The 18,750-nt window shown below is 40.2% G+C and overlaps 1 protein-coding gene across 1 annotated transcript; it reads right to left on the bottom strand.

Annotated features, from left to right (window-relative positions):
* Nucleotides 1-667: 667 nt before the first annotated feature.
* LOC144799725 (chymotrypsin B-like) lies at nt 668-11,891 on the bottom strand. Its single transcript, XM_078671241.1, has 7 exons — nt 11,769-11,891; nt 9,143-9,246; nt 8,530-8,609; nt 7,313-7,391; nt 6,552-6,732; nt 1,956-2,089; nt 668-888 (listed from the first exon to the last, which is right to left on the bottom strand). The coding sequence occupies exons 1-7, from the start codon at nt 11,818-11,820 to the stop codon at nt 727-729; spliced, it is 792 nt and encodes a 263-aa protein (XP_078527367.1). The 5' UTR covers nt 11,821-11,891; the 3' UTR covers nt 668-726.
* Between the last annotated feature and the right edge of the window lie 6,859 nt (nt 11,892-18,750).

Genomic DNA, 18,750 nt, shown 5'->3' with positions numbered 1-18,750 from the left:
TGCTTACCAATTCTCAAACATAAAATCAGAGTTTGCATATTCTAAAGCGATTGTCCAATTGCAAAAGTTTAGACATTGTATAATTTAAAGGGACCAGTATTCTTTTTCTGTAACAACTCTCCCTGTAGGCTGTTCATTGACCATACATAGTCTGCAGGTGTATCTGTTGATCCACCACTTTACCCTGGGTCTAATATTTTGTTCTTATGGTATTACACACCAGATAGCTGCTAGTCATTCAGCATTGATCAGTTATCACAAGAAAGGCTACAAAGACAATCAGTAGGTTATGGGACAATTGTATTTGTGTGGTAATATGGTCAGCAGGTGGGGGTCCGTGGTGGTGTGGGATCATTACAGACAGCCGTGTGCTCAAGCACAAGCTGCTTACCAATTCTCAAACATAAAATCAGAGTTTGCATATTCTAAAGCGATTGTCCAATTGCAAAAGTTTAGACATTGTATAATTTAAAGGGACCAGTATTCTTTTTCTGTAACAACTCTCCCTGTAGGCTGTTCATTGATCATACATAGTCTGCAGGTGTATCTGTTGATCCACCACTTTACCCTGGGTCTAATATTTTGTTCTTATGGTATTACACACCAGATAGCTGCTAGTCATTCAGCATTGATCAGTTATCACAAGAAAGGCTACAAAGACAATCAGTAGGTTATGGGACATTTATTGACAGTTTTATCTGAGAACATTTTCTATTCCAGAATTGTTTAGTTGGAAGCAATGATCTGGTCAGCCCAGCCACGGAGCTCGGTCACACGGGCATACACTGCTGGGATACTGGTGGAGCAGGTGCTGCTGCCCCAGGAGACGATACCAACGAGGTTGTAGGCACCACTTCTCTTGCAGACAAGTGGGCCACCGGAGTCACCCTGCAAGCAGAAGACAAAGGAATACTTAAAGAAGCATTTTCATTTTAACATAATTTATTGTCATTGTCGTTGCCCATTCTGGTGATATTTCCCAGCCAGACTCCTTTGCTAATCCAGTGCTGCAGGCTAATGTATTGACAGATTTCGATCCCAGCCCACTTGTTGCAACAGATCCCATGCAGCACAATGGGATGCAGCTTTCTGTAGAACATTCCAGTTCTAGTATTTCTGCATTGACAAAGGGATGAGGGTGCTAAAAAAATGTGCTTTTGATAGGGTTTCTGAGCCCATGACCAGGTGTGACTGTTTAATCTGAGTGCCATCATCAAGCACTCTTTTCCATGTTGAAGAGAAACACACACTGCTGCTTCAAAGAGCTACAAAACTGCTTATTGATGAGAAGTACTGTGCCAATAACATGTGAAGAGTATGTACTAATAGAGTTTGTACTACATGAGTCGGCACACCTGCCCATAAGATTATTTTAGTGAACTGTGCTACCTCACACTATAAAGTTATTGAGAAACAGTATTATAGTGTTATATCAATCCAATACTTTTCCCCACGAATGATGGAAAAAGTCATCATATTTCAACTACAGAAGTTAAATATTTCTGTTATTGCCAGTTTATCAAATTGATTATATCAACTTAGTATAATTCCTACCCTTCCCTATTTGAAGAATCATTTTACAACTGTATATTGCATTATCAACCCTTCACTTGTGTAACAGTCAAGTCCCCGACATGCTTTCTGAAACACCAGACTTAGTTCAACCTCCAATCCTTTGTGGTCCATCTTCAATTTCTGAACTTTATTACATGACTACAGGGCTTGCCATTTCTAGAGAATATCCAAGTTAAATAACTTTAGTTTTTTCATCTATACTAGTGTGCAATGCTTTCTAAAACATAGCTTTACTAGAAAAAATCTAAGATGAACATTTGCACCATATACATTTACAATATCACCCAACTCCCCTTACCAGTTATCTAGACACTATTGCCACTAGTCCTCACTGTATCACCTGTGAATCACTCTCAAAGTTGTGAGATCAAGATACGTACCATGCAGGATGTGGCACCGGCTCCGCCAGCGCAGATCATGAGGTCAGAGATGTTGCTGCCCCAGTGTTTCTTACAATCAGCATTGGTCAACAGAGGCAGAGCAGTCTGCTGCAGTTTGTTGGGGGTGTTGAGTGCTAATTGAAATAAAGCAGAACCAGCATATGAATATATTTCAAATAAAGGTGGTTATTAAATATAAAATACTCTGTGGGGTTGTATCATTGTGTTTGACTATGTTTTACATTTCTTCAGTGTCTAAGCCAATATTTGTGTTGATATTCAAAATTGGAAGGCAATCCTCCTGTTCTTTCCATACTGAAAAAGGTGGCAAATTCGTCCTCATTGAGAAACTTTTAACTCTCCTGTCAAGCCTTCTTCAAGCCTGTCATTAACAATCTCTAAGCTTTAAGATATTTTTCTCTGTTCTTCCATAAGACTTCATGAGACTACCTGCGTTCCTCAAGTAGACTAATTCTGGACCGACTGAAGTACCTATTGGGGATAAAAGGTACATGTTCCTATGTGTGTGAGGAAGGCAATAATTTTGCCTATAGCCTCAACTTCAGATCACACCTCAATAAATGTGTCACATTGGTGCAAGGTCACATTGCAATAGCTCACTGAAATCATACATGATTATTCAAAATGTATGTGACTTTTCCTACATATCCTACATGGATAAATAGGAAACTTAGTTACTGGTTAAAGTGCAACATTTCAGTATTCAGTTGAAAAAAGGAGTCCCGTAAAAGTGAACAGTGGATGGACACAAGGAAAGAGGTAATGCGCCAAGGGAGGGACAATCACCAGATACACAAACCAAGCCACCATATGAGAAGCAAGCAAATGCTAGTGAGAGTAAAGTCAAAGAAAGTTAAGCAATGGCCAGGCTTTCAGCCCCTGTAAGATCTTGGTAAGTTGACAACATGTTTTTTTCAACTAGGCAGCTGCACTGTATGGTAGCACGACCTAAAAAGGAAGACTGATGATTCTTGCTGTAGCTTTCTCATATACTATTTCAAAGGAAGAGGTTTGTAATGAAATGTTAAAGATATGTCATGGTCTATGTGTGTAAGAAATCGTATCCATACCTATGTGCCACTCTATTCTCCTTTTGATTACTGGAAAAGCTGGACTGGCTTTAAATATGCAAATATGAATCAAATGTTCTGTATATTGGTGTGAGATACTGATGAGAAACAGAGTCATTGAATGCATAGCCTCTATCAAAGTATGTACATTTGGGTACCATGGCAAACTACATCATTTTCAGGAACATGGGAAAATTACCAACTTGTTCCTGGAATTTTTCCTCTTAAGACAAACATTCCCTGCCTTTAAATAGCTTTTTCTCTAACATTTAAGACATTTTCGGCAATTCCTTCATAGAGTTCTTGTAAAAATTGTTTATCACATGGACTAACTACTGATAGCTGAGCGATACTGGCTCACCTGCATCAGATGGTTAAAGAAGGACTGGTCTTGTGCCCTAAGAAGTTCTTTAGGACATTATACTATGCAGGACTTCTGAGCACGTCGGTATCCATCATTATGTCAAATTTTTTAAATGAAGAAAAGCAGTCTGATGAAATTAGGCTGACCAAACTTGATTTTGAAAAATTATGAAAGTGACAAAAAACTTTTTCCATTCAAATAAAAAGTTTTTGTGGACAAGTAAATGTTCATTTTTTAAAAAGAGTCATGTGTCTTTTATGCCTAACATGACCTAGTAGGAAGAACGGGAAAAAGATGAGTGGAAAAAAGTGGAGAACGAACCTGAGGTAAAAGTGGAATAGTGGTAGAAATTGAGGATGGGTAGGGTTAGTGGGCATGGGGGTAGAGGAAAGTGGAGCAGTGAAAGCTTCTATTATAGCATTCAGGCAATAGAAAAGATCATGGTGGAGGGGGAAATAATCTTTACATCGCAGTCATTAAACCGCATTGTTACAACGCAATGCCATTACTACGCAAGTCATTACATCGACTTGCAGTAGATGGTGCTCTAACATAAGGAATAGTATAATTTACTATTCCAACACCTTCCCTGCTGTTGCATAGGCTGGAGTTGGAATAGTAAATTATACATTCCTAATGTTACAGCGCCATCTAACGCAAGTCGATGTAATGACTTGCGTTGAAATGGCATCCGATTGTAACAAAGCGGTCGCTGTAACAACCGCATTGTTACCTACCGCGTAGTAAAAGCACACGTTGTAACGTGCTATATTCTGATGGAGGTAACGGGGGAATTAAGGGGCGGGCAAGGGGAAATCCAGCCATTAATTGAAAGAAATTGCAATGAGGTCAGGGCAATAATAGGGAGGAAGATCTCTACAAATTTCAAAAACGAAAACCAATCAGAAGAAATGTATTTTTCACTAAGAAGGGATTTTGCCAGGTTGGTTTCATCAAAAACTGACTAAAGCCATTCTTGAATTAAAATTTGACAAAAACGGTATGATAAAAAAAAGTTGGCAGATATACTTTCCTCATGTTGGTTTCCTGCTCATAACGCACAAAACAAACCACACATAGGGATAATTTCACCAATATCACAGCAATATCAGAATCAATACCACACACCCTTGACAGATCAAAAATACAACACACTAGAGGCCGGATGTACTAAACTCTGGTACTGGTCACAATCTGCAACCAGTATTGTTGTGGCCATTTTGGAATTTGGTGAACCGACCTATGTACTAATAGGTCAGTTACACAGATTCAGAATTTTAGTTGAGCGCAATCCAACCAAACCCATAAATACTTATGAAGTACATCACAAATTGTGATTTACTAAGATTTTATGCCATCATAGTGATGATGGTCTGCTGGGGTCAGCAGACCACCATGTCTATAACTGCATTTAAATAAAGTATTATTTTTTAAATTGCAAACAGATTTCCTGCATTTAATTAAAGAAGGTGCCCTAAATACACCCCTTTCAAATAGAAATTTGCAAACATGTTCTAAATGAATTTAACGATTCAGTAACCTATTACTGAATCACTAAATGTGTTTAGTAACTGTCAATAGCCATTTAGTGGTTTCAAATCCTGTGATTCAGCGAATTGCATGGCTTGGAACCTCAAAATGGCTTTGAAAATCTGGCCTTAATTGATGACATATAAAAATTGACTGGAAGACTGTCACAGAATTTATATCAACAGGTATTTGGCAATAGTGAAATGACATAAAGTGAACAATACCCTTAAAATAATCATAAAATATTAAATATCTTTAAAATCTTAACAATCACATACAAAGCAGTTAGAAAACAAGGAAGAGAATACATGTCACAACTGAACCCCCATTCCACATTTAAATGACACCCTACTCTTCATTTACTATTTGACAGCCTGCTGCCAAGAAGGAAGAGACTTATAAAAGTACTTATTGTATTTTCCTTGGCTGCTCACTGAAGATAGTACAGGCAGTTCTTGGCAGGCTTTTAAACACAGAGTTCTGGTCCTCTGAGCAGGACATAGTTCTGTACTACTTCACTTGCTTAACTGCCCCCACGCATTAACTGTTGCTGGGCAGATTTAGATCTGCAAATGAGACTCAAGAGCAATGTAATAAGATAGATCATACACATATAAGTATTAACCAAGTGGTAAAACACAAAACACACACACACACACACACACACATATATACATTCCTGATTTCTTACTACCTGATGTGGGGTGGATAGGATGTAGGAGAACAATGAGTGGAATTCTTGAACAGAAGAATTGATGGCAATCAGATATATGAATGCAATAAATAGGTGTTATTATGAACATTCATGTGGTAGCAATGAAGTTCATAAACTAGATTATAAAGGTAACGTGTAAGCAGAATTCTAGATTGTGCATTATGGACTAAGTTATGGTGGAATCAAAAAGCAGATTTCTTGGTGAACATGCTGGGCTTTCATTTATTATTGACTGTTCAACAGGCAATTGTTTTCTTCCTTGAAACTGAAAGGATAGGAAGTAGAGGATGGGGCAACCGTTTCCAGTTTATACTGTTAGCAGAGAGGCACCATTGTGTAAAGCTGCTTAGTGTTGTCTGACAATGTTGTGTTTTCTCTTTTGAGATTCTATAATCCGAGGTTTACAGCTTAATGTTTCTTCCACACTCATTATGTCTTTGACCTTTGTTTGAAATTAACTGAACTCTTGTAATACCATATAATGACTCAATTGTGTTGCATCAAAATTGTGGTGTAAGAGATGAACATATCTATTAAGTGGAAATTGTATAACCAAAAACCTATTTTGAAGTCATTAGGTAAACATGCAGACACATCTAAAATTAAAACACAATTTGAGGTTACATCTTGGAGCTTTCTAAAGCTTGCCCTTAAGGCGTTGAAAAGGGTGTTACTTAGGTTCCAGATCTGAAGGAAATCATGGGCATGCCTACTTATGGGAAACGTATGATTTCTTCTAAAAGCTATTGCGTCTGATAGACTTGTAAAGGCAAGGGAAGCATCTTAAATTTAACTAATGTATCATTTTTTTTAAATATTGATCTCGACAGACATTTTATTTCCAAGGGAAATTTGCTCTAATCTACAACATTGTAAATAAAACAAAAGACTCTTACCATTGTATCGGGTCTTGCCCCATCCGCTAGTGACACAAGTCTCCCCACCAGCATAGTTTTCCCCAGAATTTGCCAGGCAGACAGGCTGAATAGTTGCAGAGAAGGAAACAGGTGTGGCAAGCTTGATCAGAGCGATATCATTGTTGATGGTGGAGGGGTTCCATTGTGGATGAGTGAAGACCTGAATAGAAAATAGCATGATCATCCAAAAGAAAGCAAATGAGAGGATGCTATGATCATCTCAGAATTAAAGCATTTCTAGTGCATTAAAAAAAACAAATTGTGTTGCTCTTTCGCCCAAATGATGCATATTTGTGTAACTAAATAAGAGACATGAGGCCATAATTAAATCCGATATGCAGGTTGCAACTGCATACAACTTAACATATCTAAGCTCTGCATATCTGCAACTGGGTTAAATTCGTATGGGATTAAACATAGCAGGATTGAGTAAAGAATTAAAAAGGAGACTTTTCAAGTGCATATTTTATCTTGTTCCTGTGCAGTCCACGCCGGAATCATGAAATGTAGTCTCAGCGTCCAAGACACATTACTTAGACAGTAACAGAGAATGATTGAGGCAATATTAAATTCAAGAAATTGATGTTATTGAGTGAATATGTTTTAAATGGCTATTAGATCTGACATCGTCACACTGACAGGTGTGAACAGGTTAACTCCCATCTCTGAGCTCAGGTCCATCTACCCATCAAAAGCAAAACAATATTTGAAATTTCTGTGGCCATGAGCATGCTTCTCACCTGTCCAACAGCAATGGACTTGATGGCTTCTGCATTTGAGCCCCTGTCGTGTTCTCCAAGGACCACCTTGTGATACTTTCTATTAAGAAAGCAAGAAAGAATTGATGTGAAACACCCACCCTTGGACAGTGCAGTGTCATAAACGTTTATTGTACAGAAAACACCCTACTTCAGCTTGAACAGACCGAGGGCAAAGAAACATTGAAGAAGAAAGTAAGAGTGCATGAGTGAGATGGAAAAAGATTTAGAGACACACTGAGAAATGAGCCTTGAGAAAGCAACAACATCAGGAAAATATCAGTGGATAAATATTAGATAGAGGAGAATCAGGAAACAAAGAGGCAGACATTGACTGCAGAAGGATATGTGCATTGTGGTGGAGCACCTTTTGGGAAACATTTGCTGATTGTCAGCCTCAGGTATTGCCTGGTGGTGGCACAGAATGTTGTGGATTGCGTGACCAGATGATGAAAAGCAAAAACTGGGATCATACAATAACTTCATTGACAGCACTTACCAACATAGAAAACACAGATAATGAGACACTAACCGTAATTAAATGCCATTTGTACACAGTGCATCTGTGTTAATAAAACTGCCTGATGATAATGGAACATGTGCTGAATTTACTGAAATATATGAAAGTAGGTGCTGCCCAAAAAGTGTGGGAGAAAATCTAGCATGGATGGGGTAACCTCTGGAATATAGCCACGGAGGCTATGTAGACAGGACAATGTATTTGCACCTGAGAACAAGCCACGGAGGTGGGAGCCCTATGCTGGAAATGGGTGGATCTGGGAGGAGGAGAAGCCGCTGAATGAGCAAATATACCTATTGATGCAACATTTGATCTCTGAGACAGTTGTTGTATTTTCTTCAATAAGAAGATGCTTAAAAAAATGAACTGAAATATGCGGGACATGGTGAAAACCCAAAAAATGTCAAGACAAGTCTTCCTATTTATGGAAGAAATCAAGGTGGTGGGAAACACTTGTGAATGGGGCAGGATAAATGTCAGAAAGAGGTATTGCAGATCAGTCAAGTATTCCTTTTGTGCTTTGTGAGTCAGTGTAAAACAAGTATAGTTTTGTAGAAGTCTCTAAAAGTACAACAAATTTCTATGGAACAAGAGTCAACTTGTCAAAGTATGAAACATCCAGCGTTCTGGCTCTGTTCTAAGATGACAAATTAAGTTGATGAAGGCAATTGGTACTCACGATACAGAGCAGTGGGCAGCAGTAACGACCCACTGTTCGCTGATGAGGGAACCTCCACAGAAGTGAAATCCATTGGATTGCTAAAACAGAAAAGCAGAACACTTTTTATCAGCCCAGCAAGTCAACTAACTGACATCATAAGACAGCCACCATGGCTCAAAAAGCCCACTAAAGTACCATTTTAGACAGTCATTCAGATATTGGTGAAACACTGGTAGGACTCTTCAATTTTCCTTGGACAGGGAGCTCTCTGTTGCTATGCATGATCTCCTGCCTTAGTCAATTAAATACTTGCAGCATCTAACCCTACCAAGACAATCAACATAGTCTGAAGGCATCATATCACCACTTACAGTGACAGCTGCATGCAACAGAAGTGGTGATTGCCACAGATCTTTACTAGTAGTCATCAGCAAACAGAGATGTCAGAAGTAATCACTAGGATACATTCTACACTTTAAAAAGCCTCAACATAAATGGAAAATAAAGCGTTTATTTAAGCAGGGATCAATAAGATTATGGCACAAAAGCCACCAAACATCCTTGACATGCTAAGAGTAATGAGACAATGACAATGTTCTGTCCATTTCACCTGTAGCAATTGACCACTTACCTGGAGTGACACCTGCCAAGGCCAGGATCCTGGCTTCGCCTCTTCACCATTCACAATTCTAGCAAAGCCACTGATGACAGGATCAATGACAGGGACACCGCAACCTAGAAAAGAAGTGGATGGAACATTTACCGGAGGAAACAAACAGAAAAAAACAGAAAGTAAGAGTATGCAAAGCATGTATTTTTGTATATCAGAATTGGATCCTCCTTCTTGGTAAGGAAAGGCCTATTGCCAGTATCATTAAAGCTGTGGTGTATCCAAGGTTGGTCCACAAGGGACAGAGCCATGACAGATTTTTAAGAAGAGCCAAAGTACATAAATGTAGATATAATTTGCCATAAACATAACGGTATTTATTACCATGTTTATTAAGCATGTTTATGGCTGGATATACCGCCATTAATGCTTGTAAGGAATCTATAAAAGTATTCCTGACAGGTTAAATTATTTTATTAATGTGCAGAGAAATAGGCACAGTTGTAAATTCCACACGAGGGGTCGAAAAGTGGAGTTTAAGCTGTGGTTAGTCTTTTAGGTTTGGAGACGGGTTTATGGACATTATAAAACTCTGATCTGATCCTTTCTCACCCTAGAAATGTTTGGAAGATTACTCCAGCAAACCCCTTTCTAGGATGGGAAGAGAAACGGATTACCACTTTTTTTTTGGGGGGTGTAGGTTAGGGGTTTCTTCTCAGAGAAAAAAAAGATTCTTGTAGAGAAGAAAATAAATGCGTGCATCGCTTCACCCTAGGTTCTCCATTGCACCTGCAGAATATGTCCTCTTTTTCTGCTAGGATATCACATAAGTAGTCGACTTTTTGAGTGATAAAGGACAGAGCACCCTTTCAAAAAAAAAAACGTAATACATCTAGATGTGCTGGATCAGATTTACAACTTTTTGGATTTCACAACTTTATACTGGAATAGGAGCCCTTTGTTGATATCCCATGACATTCTCAGTAATAGGCCTGGAAAACAGCCTGTGGATCGGATTTCTAGATTTGTCTGTGAGTGTTTGTGAATAGAGACAAAACATAAGTAGGTTAAGGCAGAGATGTAATATCTGCCTGTACATTTATGTTTCTTCCATGAGTTAGGCTAATTAATTCTAGGTAGAAATAATTTAGGTAGATAGCAGTTATCAGCCGGGCCCGTGCAGGTAAGAGTGGTCGGGCCGGATTGGGGAGGGGGGGGGGGGGATTCGACAGCCAACCATGAGGGAACATTAAATGAATAATTATTTTCCCTCAACGTCGTCCGTCTAAATCCCACTGCCCCATCGCTCTTACCTGCACGGGCCGCGACTGATGGTTAATCTAAAATCGTGGCATGTCTGCTGATCCTCATTAAAGTTAAAAATGTAATTCTTTTGCTCCCTGATAAAATCCAAGCCTGAAATGATGTCAATGGCTGTTGTCTTGAGTTCTGGTTTTATAGTCATTTAATACAGTTATTAGTTAGCAGTTTTTTATGTTTGAATTTATGTTGGATTTTTTTTTTAACGATCAGTGTATTTGTCTTAGATATAAAGTGAGTAAATTCAAGCTTTTCAACCTCTCAGCTAAATGTGGTGGCCATATGATTGCAATGTAAATATTAAATTGAAAAAATAGCTATCACATTTACTTTTAATAGAACGCTATAGGTACTTCCTAGCAATCATGTGTGAAAAGGTTTATTTTAGGTTTTAATGTACATCACCGGGAGACATCATTCACTTTTTGCACAAAGAAGTGGTACTTTTGTTTTTTTTTATTACTGTAACTGAAGGCAGAGTTTAAATGCACAAAGATGGTTTAAAAAATAAAAAAGCTAAAGAGTGGAAAGAAAATAGGCATTGCCAAAGTAAAGTATTGGCCAAGCAGTCCTAACACTGAAGGACACTTTTTAGGTGAGTGTTCACATACAGAAACATGTCACTCACAGTGCAAGAGGGGCAATAACAGTGATAGGCGGCCTCATTCACCCATGCTTTATGCCATTATGAGAGGAGGCAAAATGTGAAACACAGCTTAACAGACCAATGGATGAAGAGGGTTGAACCAGTGTATGTATACATGAGTGTATATTTTTATAATATTTTTATTACAAAAGGCAAGCAAGACAACTAACTATATCTCTAGACAAGTCTTGAAGCAGGAGATTGCTTATAGTCCTTTGCAGAGCACCCATGCCTTTTATGGACATTGGTATCTATTGTATCCCTTTTCCCTCAATATGGAATATAGGTGTCTATGACAGTTGTGTGCTTAACATTGAACAGTGTTATCTATGACAGACCTATGCTCTTAATATGAAACATTGATATCTATGCTTTTATTATTGGACATTGGTATCTATGAGAACTCTGTTCCCTCAATATGGAACATTGGTATCTATGAATCACTGTGCCCTTAATATGGGGATCATACCATTACAATGAACTACTGATATGCCATTCACACAATCCCAGTTTATTTGGTAGGTTCAGTGAACATCACTAGTCCTGTGTTGCAAACTGATGTAGGAACAATAAGTTTGTTCTTCAGAAGCTTTTAGTTTTAGGTCTTCCTTCCTTAATGCATTCCCTATTTGATAAAGTCTGCTCTTCTGGCTAGGCACTGATGCAAAGTAATAAACTTACCAAGTGCGGTGCTGAGGAGAGCGAGGGAGGACAGAAGCCACAGGAAAGCCATGGTTCTAAGTCAGGAGGATTCTTGGTGAGAATAAGACCCAGGCTCTGCCTCTTTTATACAAGCAGAGGTAGAATGAGTCCTTGGAATACAATCCTCTGATTGGGCACAGGACACCCCATGCCATCATGCCATGGAAAAGCAAACAAAACATGAGTAAATATAGTTTTGAATGTAGCAGGTGTTGACCTGTGTCCATTGCTCCAAGTTCTTCATCTGTTTGTTTGCTCAGTTTAGGCTGTAAAGGCGTGCGTGATCTGAAAGGCCAGACCCGTTTTATCTCACAGGCTGGGAACATGCACCTGCTGTTCTGCTAATTTCTAGGCAAAGGAGAAACTATTGCTGTCTTGGCAGAAAGCTTCAATGAACATAAAAGGAGAGCGACTGTTTAGGGACAAAAAAATCCTTTTTAGCGAGTTATTAAAATACATTATTATTTATTTTGCTTGTTTTGTTTAAGTGCTCCCATCAGACAGCCAAATGTAAATATATGTCACAAATGTAGCATCACTCAAAAGTGAATATTTGTCACTAATGTAGAATCAGCAACACAGAACAAATAATATGAAATCCATTTTAAAATGCAAATTGTACATGATGTAGTTAACAAAATAAAAAAAAGTTCAATACTTTGTAGCCTGTGAAGCAGCTGAGTACTACATGGTTCTGTGCGGAGGAATTGGATCATAGATTACTGCATATGTAGACTAATATAATGTTGAACATGGAAATAGTTTATGCTGCTCATTATGAAGATCTCTATGGGAGGCAGCTGGCTTTCCGTGGGACAGCACTCTTAATGGGAGCCACTACTTACTCAGCATTGATACCATTACCTGCCAGATGCTATGCAGACACCCTTTATGGGCATCCTATATGCTGCAGCAGGTTTCATCCTGGGCCTGAGAAAATATTATCACATTACCCTCAGTCGGTTGGAACTTCATTGGCTCCCTTTGCTAGTCCTGCACCATCTTCAAAACCAGCTGTATAATTGACAAAGCTATGACTACCAGCAACCCCACGTATACAGCAGCCAAACGCACCACCTGCGGTGAATTTCTGCACAGCCATCAGACTAGATCTTGAACAGCATCATTGTACCCATCACTATACATGCTGCTCCAGCTCTTTGTACCCATTGACTTTATGCTTGTTTTGACTATGTACAGTGCTCCAGTGCTTTTTGGCGAGGTTAACCCTATATAAATAACATATAAATACACACATACATATATCATGTCATATCTCTTGTGGAAACACACAGATCCTGCGGCCATGAGATCCACTATCCAGAAGACACAAGAAAGTCTACTTTGCCTTAATATGCACATGTGTGTTCATTTACATGTGGCATGTTGTAGCACACTGTCAATTTGGAAGAGTTTCTGCAACAGTCTCATGGAGTAAAAGTAGAATGCTAGATGCATAAGAGTGTGAGAAAAGGATTTTAGTATTTGAGAGAGTTGATTAGAAGAACCATTTAACAAAAGGGGGGTGGACTTGAAGCTAGCTGAGCCAAGTTAATAAACTATTCCACCCAAGAGACAGCAGAGCTCAGTGCAAATGATGTTTGTTACAACTGCGCACAGACAACTGCATGGTATTTCTTGGGTAGATACAACATCTATGAGTTTTCCTAGCCTCCTCTTTCTTCTACCCTGAAACAGACCCACTAGCACAACCCTGTCCCATTGGAGTTGTCCGCTATCACATGCCTCTGAGATAGGTCAGACTTAGGGCTGCCTTGAAAGAAGAATAGCATTTACCTCAAAGTTCCCTGTTGTGTTGTTGTGTCATATCATGGTTTACCCAGAAGCAAAACTCTGGACAGCTACCTACTTGCAAATGCTCTATCTTTACCCACGATAAAGACTGCTCCAGTTGGCACGGAGAAGGAGGAGGATTACTGGTAGGTTGTATGTTGGAATATTGACTACAAAAACATTATACTACCAAAATATCGAGGCCCAAAATAGCGAAAAGGCAAGTGAAAATAGGTAAGTATAGATTTACTAATTCCACACCTAAAAACCTTGAGCATAATATACATATATATATATTACCCACTGGCGGTCACCAGTATGTAGCTATATTTAGGATGTAGTTTCCATAGGAAGAGCGTTTTTTCATTTGTCAATAACTTTGGCATCGTTTGACGAATTCTCACAAAATTTTCTAAATTATTGGTGAGTCAATTCAGCTGCTGTGCCGAATATTTCAGGGTGATCCGTCAAGCGTGGCCAAGAAAAAGGGGGTGTCCCAAAACACTTTTTTCTCCATGTTAATTTCCTTAGGAAACTTTAGACACGGCGACAGCCCGAACTGCTGAACGGAATTACACCACATTTGGCAGAAAGGTAGCTCTTGGTCCAGAAGGTGCAATTTTTGTTAAATGGTGTAAATCGTTCAGAAGTTGCTGTGAAATTTAAAGATTTCTCAGATATAGAACTGAGGCCGCGGCGGATCCATGACCCCTCCAGATCTCGTTACCGAGATCTGATTGGCTGCCAACACTTCAAACCAGGAAGTTTTGGCAGCCATCTTGTGACTCGGTTGACCTAAGTCACAATAATTTTTTCTTTTTTTAAAGAAAAGAGGGCAGGATAGAAACAACCTGACCCCCTAGGACTCATGGGGGTAGGGGGGTCCCACAGAGACCCCCCCCCGGGCCAAAAAAAACATTCTTTGAAAAAAATGTCAGTGAGAGTTGCATTCAATTCGCGACTCCTGACAAAAATGTTTAAAAAACATAAAGTGTGGATCTCGCACTTCATTTTGGCCCCCTGGTGAGCCTGGTCCGAGGGACATTGTTAAATTATAGGCGGGGCACATAGGGCCGCCCTCTCCGGGGCAGTCATATAACTATATGTGGGGGAGCCTTGTGGCTCCCCACTGTCCTGGGGACCACCACCTTCCCAGGGCACAAATATTATAATAAAATAATGTGGCTTCCCCCACATCCCCTGGGACTGCCACCTCCCCAGGACACAAAATGATACCAATGAAGGGTGTCCGTTGCAGACCCTCAGGCCTTGGGCCCCCCCCCGAGCCATAGATATTCCTGATGACCTCAACCCCCCAGGGCCGGCTCAAGCAATGTGCCAGTGTGCCCACCTCTGGATCACTGCAGTTCTTTGGCATGGTGGGAGCACTGCTCCTGCCATGCCATAGCAAACGGTGAGCTCCACTTTGAGCAAGTGAGAGCATTTTGCTCTCGCTTGTTCAAAATGGAGCACACTTTGCTTTTACACTCAGGGAGCTGCATGTCAGCTGTTCCTTGCGTGTAAAAGCAATGCCAGCTCCCGCAGGAGGCGGGAGCCAGCAGTGACCACGCAGGTCTTAAGGCCCCTCTGCGGTCTCCAACGAAGTGGCCCAGCCCCTGGAGATGGGGTCCCCAGGGATGAGAATGGCCCAGGAGGGGGGCTGATGGCCCCACTCCTTTTGAAGAAAAAAAAAGGCTGGCCATGGGGGATTGAGTCACTAGGGCCAAAATCGGCCAGGGAATGGGAGCAACGTGGCCCGCTACTTTTAATTAAAAAAAAAAAAATTAAAGACCAGGCCCCGGGGCATAGGTCCCCTGGTCCCAAAACAGCCCAAAGTAGGGGGCCAGGTGGCCCACCCTTCCTAAAAAATATAGGGGGAGAAAAAGTGGAAACTTGCTGAAGGCCCAGCCGCCTTTCTCCACCACTCTGGAAATGCACCTTCTGGCACGCTGTTGTTTGGGGGATGAAGTCGTCTTCGCTGGTGAGGGTCCTAAGGGGCCAGCAAGGCCACCTGTTACCTCCAGTATGCCCCACACAGTGGAATTGCTGAGTGGTGGTCTGAGTCCATGCCTCCTTTCCCCATCACTCTGCAAACGCACCTATTGGTGCACTGCTGGTGGGGGATGAGGTACCTTTGCCTTCAGAGGGCCTGAGGAATAAAGTGGACTTCTTCCCCCACTTGCAATATTGTCAGATAAATATTTAAGATAGCAATTTCAAACTCACCACAGGCCAAACTGGCCTATTGCATGTGGTCACTCTACTCAAAGAAGGGTAAACCTGACAAGAGAACTAAGTATGTATCAATTTTCCAGCCTTGCGCAAGGTCCACTGCCCCGGAACAAAGATACACTGATAATTTATGAAGCATTGAAGTAGGCTGAGGAGAATTATTTTTCCCAGCCACACTCCTAACAAGCCTTAGTTCCGCATTACACCTGATCAATGAAAAAGACCTTTACAATAAATATCATATGCCCCTGCACATCCCCCCACAGGTATACAAACTATGGGGCATATTACCAAGGGCCATTATCGCGGCCTTAGTGGGACTTTTTCCCGCTACGGCGGCGATAATTTTATCGCCCTATTACCAAGCTGTCGCTAACACCAGTTAGCGACAGCTAGTAGGAGATAGCGATCATCTTGGGGCCCACTTTGCATGTCAGCGATATTTATCGCTAATGACATGCAAGTGGGCATGCCAAGATGTCAGCGACTGGAAACAGTCGCTAATATCGCTGTCTCCAATTATCAACAAAGCCTTACTTTTGGAAATATTTGGCTAAGCACGAATATCTCCAAAAGCTAACGCCTGCTCAGAGCAGTTCTTAGCCATGTTATCCAATGGAAGGTGGATAACATGGCTAAGAGCATTGTCACGCGAATGCATGAATATCGCTGATTTTTCAGCGATATTCATGCATTTCGCAGGATTTTTACCGCTTTTGAGATAAACCTTGATAATATCAAGGTATCTCAGCGGTAAAAATCGTCGGAGCGCGGAGATATAATTCTAGCCGCTAACCATGCATAGCGATAATTATCGCTATTGCTTGGTAATATGCCCCTATGTGTTTGTGCAAGGTAGGCAGTCACAATGCAAGAGACAAAAAGTTCTGACTACGGCTTCATGTACTAAAATGGAAACTGAAAGCTACATGTAACAGAAAATAAACACAAGTCCTACTCAGAACCATGCTTTTTCTGTGATATTGAATTGTTTTCCACTTCACTGTTAGAGGTGGGTACCTACCTAAGAGACGATTCTGGTTTCAAGATTGACAAATATAGATGATACACTGTGAACAAGAGATCCTCTTTAAATTAATAGATGGAGACATACCTTTAGAAGTGTATCAATAATGCAAACTGAACTGTCTTGAGTACCGCTTTAGCCAAAATAAATTACCCTGCATCAGAGTGGCTCCATATGACGGCGTGTGGGAATCAGAAGCCAGAGAAAATGAATGAAACGAGTTGGCCCAAGTCTGCCTAATTAGGAAAAGGCAATCCACTTTTGATTAGGAGTCTCTGTGCAGAGCCTAAATGTAACCTGCACATTCAGGTAAGATATCTGTGGTACTTGTCTTTCCTGTTTGTAAGTTCATTAAACCATCTTCTATTAGATAGGACTGGGGTACAAAAAGAAACCAAACAAATTGTTCTGGGCATTAAGACTACTGCAAATATTCTTCAGTGCACCGTGAATGAGAAGAGAAGACAACATGCTCCCAACATAGCCAATGGAAATTGGCTGTGTCTCTCTTGGGCAATCATCTAAAAATTGATGCAGACAATACAAAAGTGGATACAAACACAAAACAACACAAGGTTCAGAACTAAATGAACACATGATAAAAGGAGAGCTATATTTCAGTCAGGTCCTTTGATTTTAAGACTACTTAATATTCTCAAACCTAATTGTTGCTGTTGACAAAATTACATGACATTATAGTATCTCCCTTGAAATATCCGTTGTATCCATCAGTCCATTCTGCATGTTGAGACAGAAACAAATTGAGGCACCAGTAATTCTCTGAATTCTGACAATGTTTGTCCAAAAGCCTCAGAATCTTTCTGTGTTCCAGCTTAACAACATTTGGTGTATAACATCTTTAAGATTTTAAAGGTAGTGTCTGGTCTGTTTATTTAGCCGATTTCTATAATACAGATAAGACACAAGGGTGACAGAACCCTTTACATAAATTAGGGAAGTAAACAAAATGCAGGTGCAGGAAGAACTACAACAAAAAGTTGCAACCATGGAGTTCGGTCGTGCCAGCATCAAGAGCAAAACATCTTGGAGGGTAACAGGAACAATTTTGAATGGAGGGTAAGTCAACCTAAAAGCAATTACGTGACAACAAAAGTATGTTTATAGAAGTGTTTGAGTGTCCAATGGCCTGAGCATGAGTGCTCCAGAGGGATCGTTGACATTGTTTGCCGCTAATTCGATCCAACAGAATAAAATTGCACGTATTCTGACTTTGTGGAGAATAGCATGTGGCCTTCAGTGTTTTCCATATCAAACTCTTCATGTCAGGCCTTATTCACTGTTAAATTCTGACCTTCTGGAATTTAACAACTGGTGCAAATCTTAGCGCAGGCGGTAATTACAGGATGTGACTAAACACCTCACCTCTTATAATTGTTATCGAGCAGAGATCAAATGTTATGAGCCTGTAGTAAACAAGCCGTCAGTTTCTAATTTCAAGGAATCAGTATTGGCCAATAAAGAAAGCTGTAAAATCAGTTCACCATTTTTTTATTCCAGGTAAATAAATAAATAAGATTAATTCCTTATGTTAGTCATTAGGAGCATACATTTCGTGTGCCTCCATGTCATAATGTCATGTCATAATGGTGGCCTCCATGTGGTGCCAGTTCAGCCAAGCACAGTAGATTCTCTAGGCCCATACATATAAAAGGAAAAGTTAAATGAAAGATATCTCTGTGCGCAGTGCTATGGCAGAAATAAAACTAGTACTCCGTGAAAGTCACCCTTATAACATTAAGTAATTTGGCATCTATTCTACATAGGAAGCCATCTATTCTTAGTGGCGGGGTATTTTTAAAATCTTACCTCTCAGGAAAGGCCTGCAAATCAATGTCAACTTACTGTGCAAATGTGGGATCAAGTGATTTAAGAAAGGACTCTGAAAGC

The sequence above is a fragment of the Lissotriton helveticus genome, chromosome 12 (genome assembly GCF_964261635.1).
Source record: "Lissotriton helveticus chromosome 12, aLisHel1.1, whole genome shotgun sequence".
NCBI classification, from domain to species: Eukaryota; Metazoa; Chordata; class Amphibia; order Caudata; family Salamandridae; genus Lissotriton; species Lissotriton helveticus.
This window is presented reverse-complemented; position numbering and strand designations above follow the sequence as displayed.

What these genes read in the sequence shown, in the direction of transcription:
- LOC144799725 (XM_078671241.1), bottom strand. Translation starts at nt 11,820, where the DNA reads ATGGCTTTCCTGTGGCTTCTGTCCTCCCTCGCTCTCCTCAGCACCGCA. An exon ending in TCTCCTCAGCACCGCACTTG is followed by an intron (nt 9,247 to 11,768) that starts GTAAGTTTATTA and finishes CTTCTTTTCTAG; the next exon opens with GTTGCGGTGTCCCTGTCATT. An exon ending in AGTCCATTGCTGTTGGACAG is followed by an intron (nt 6,733 to 7,312) that starts GTGAGAAGCATG and finishes TTTTCTATTCAG; the next exon opens with GTCTTCACTCATCCACAATG.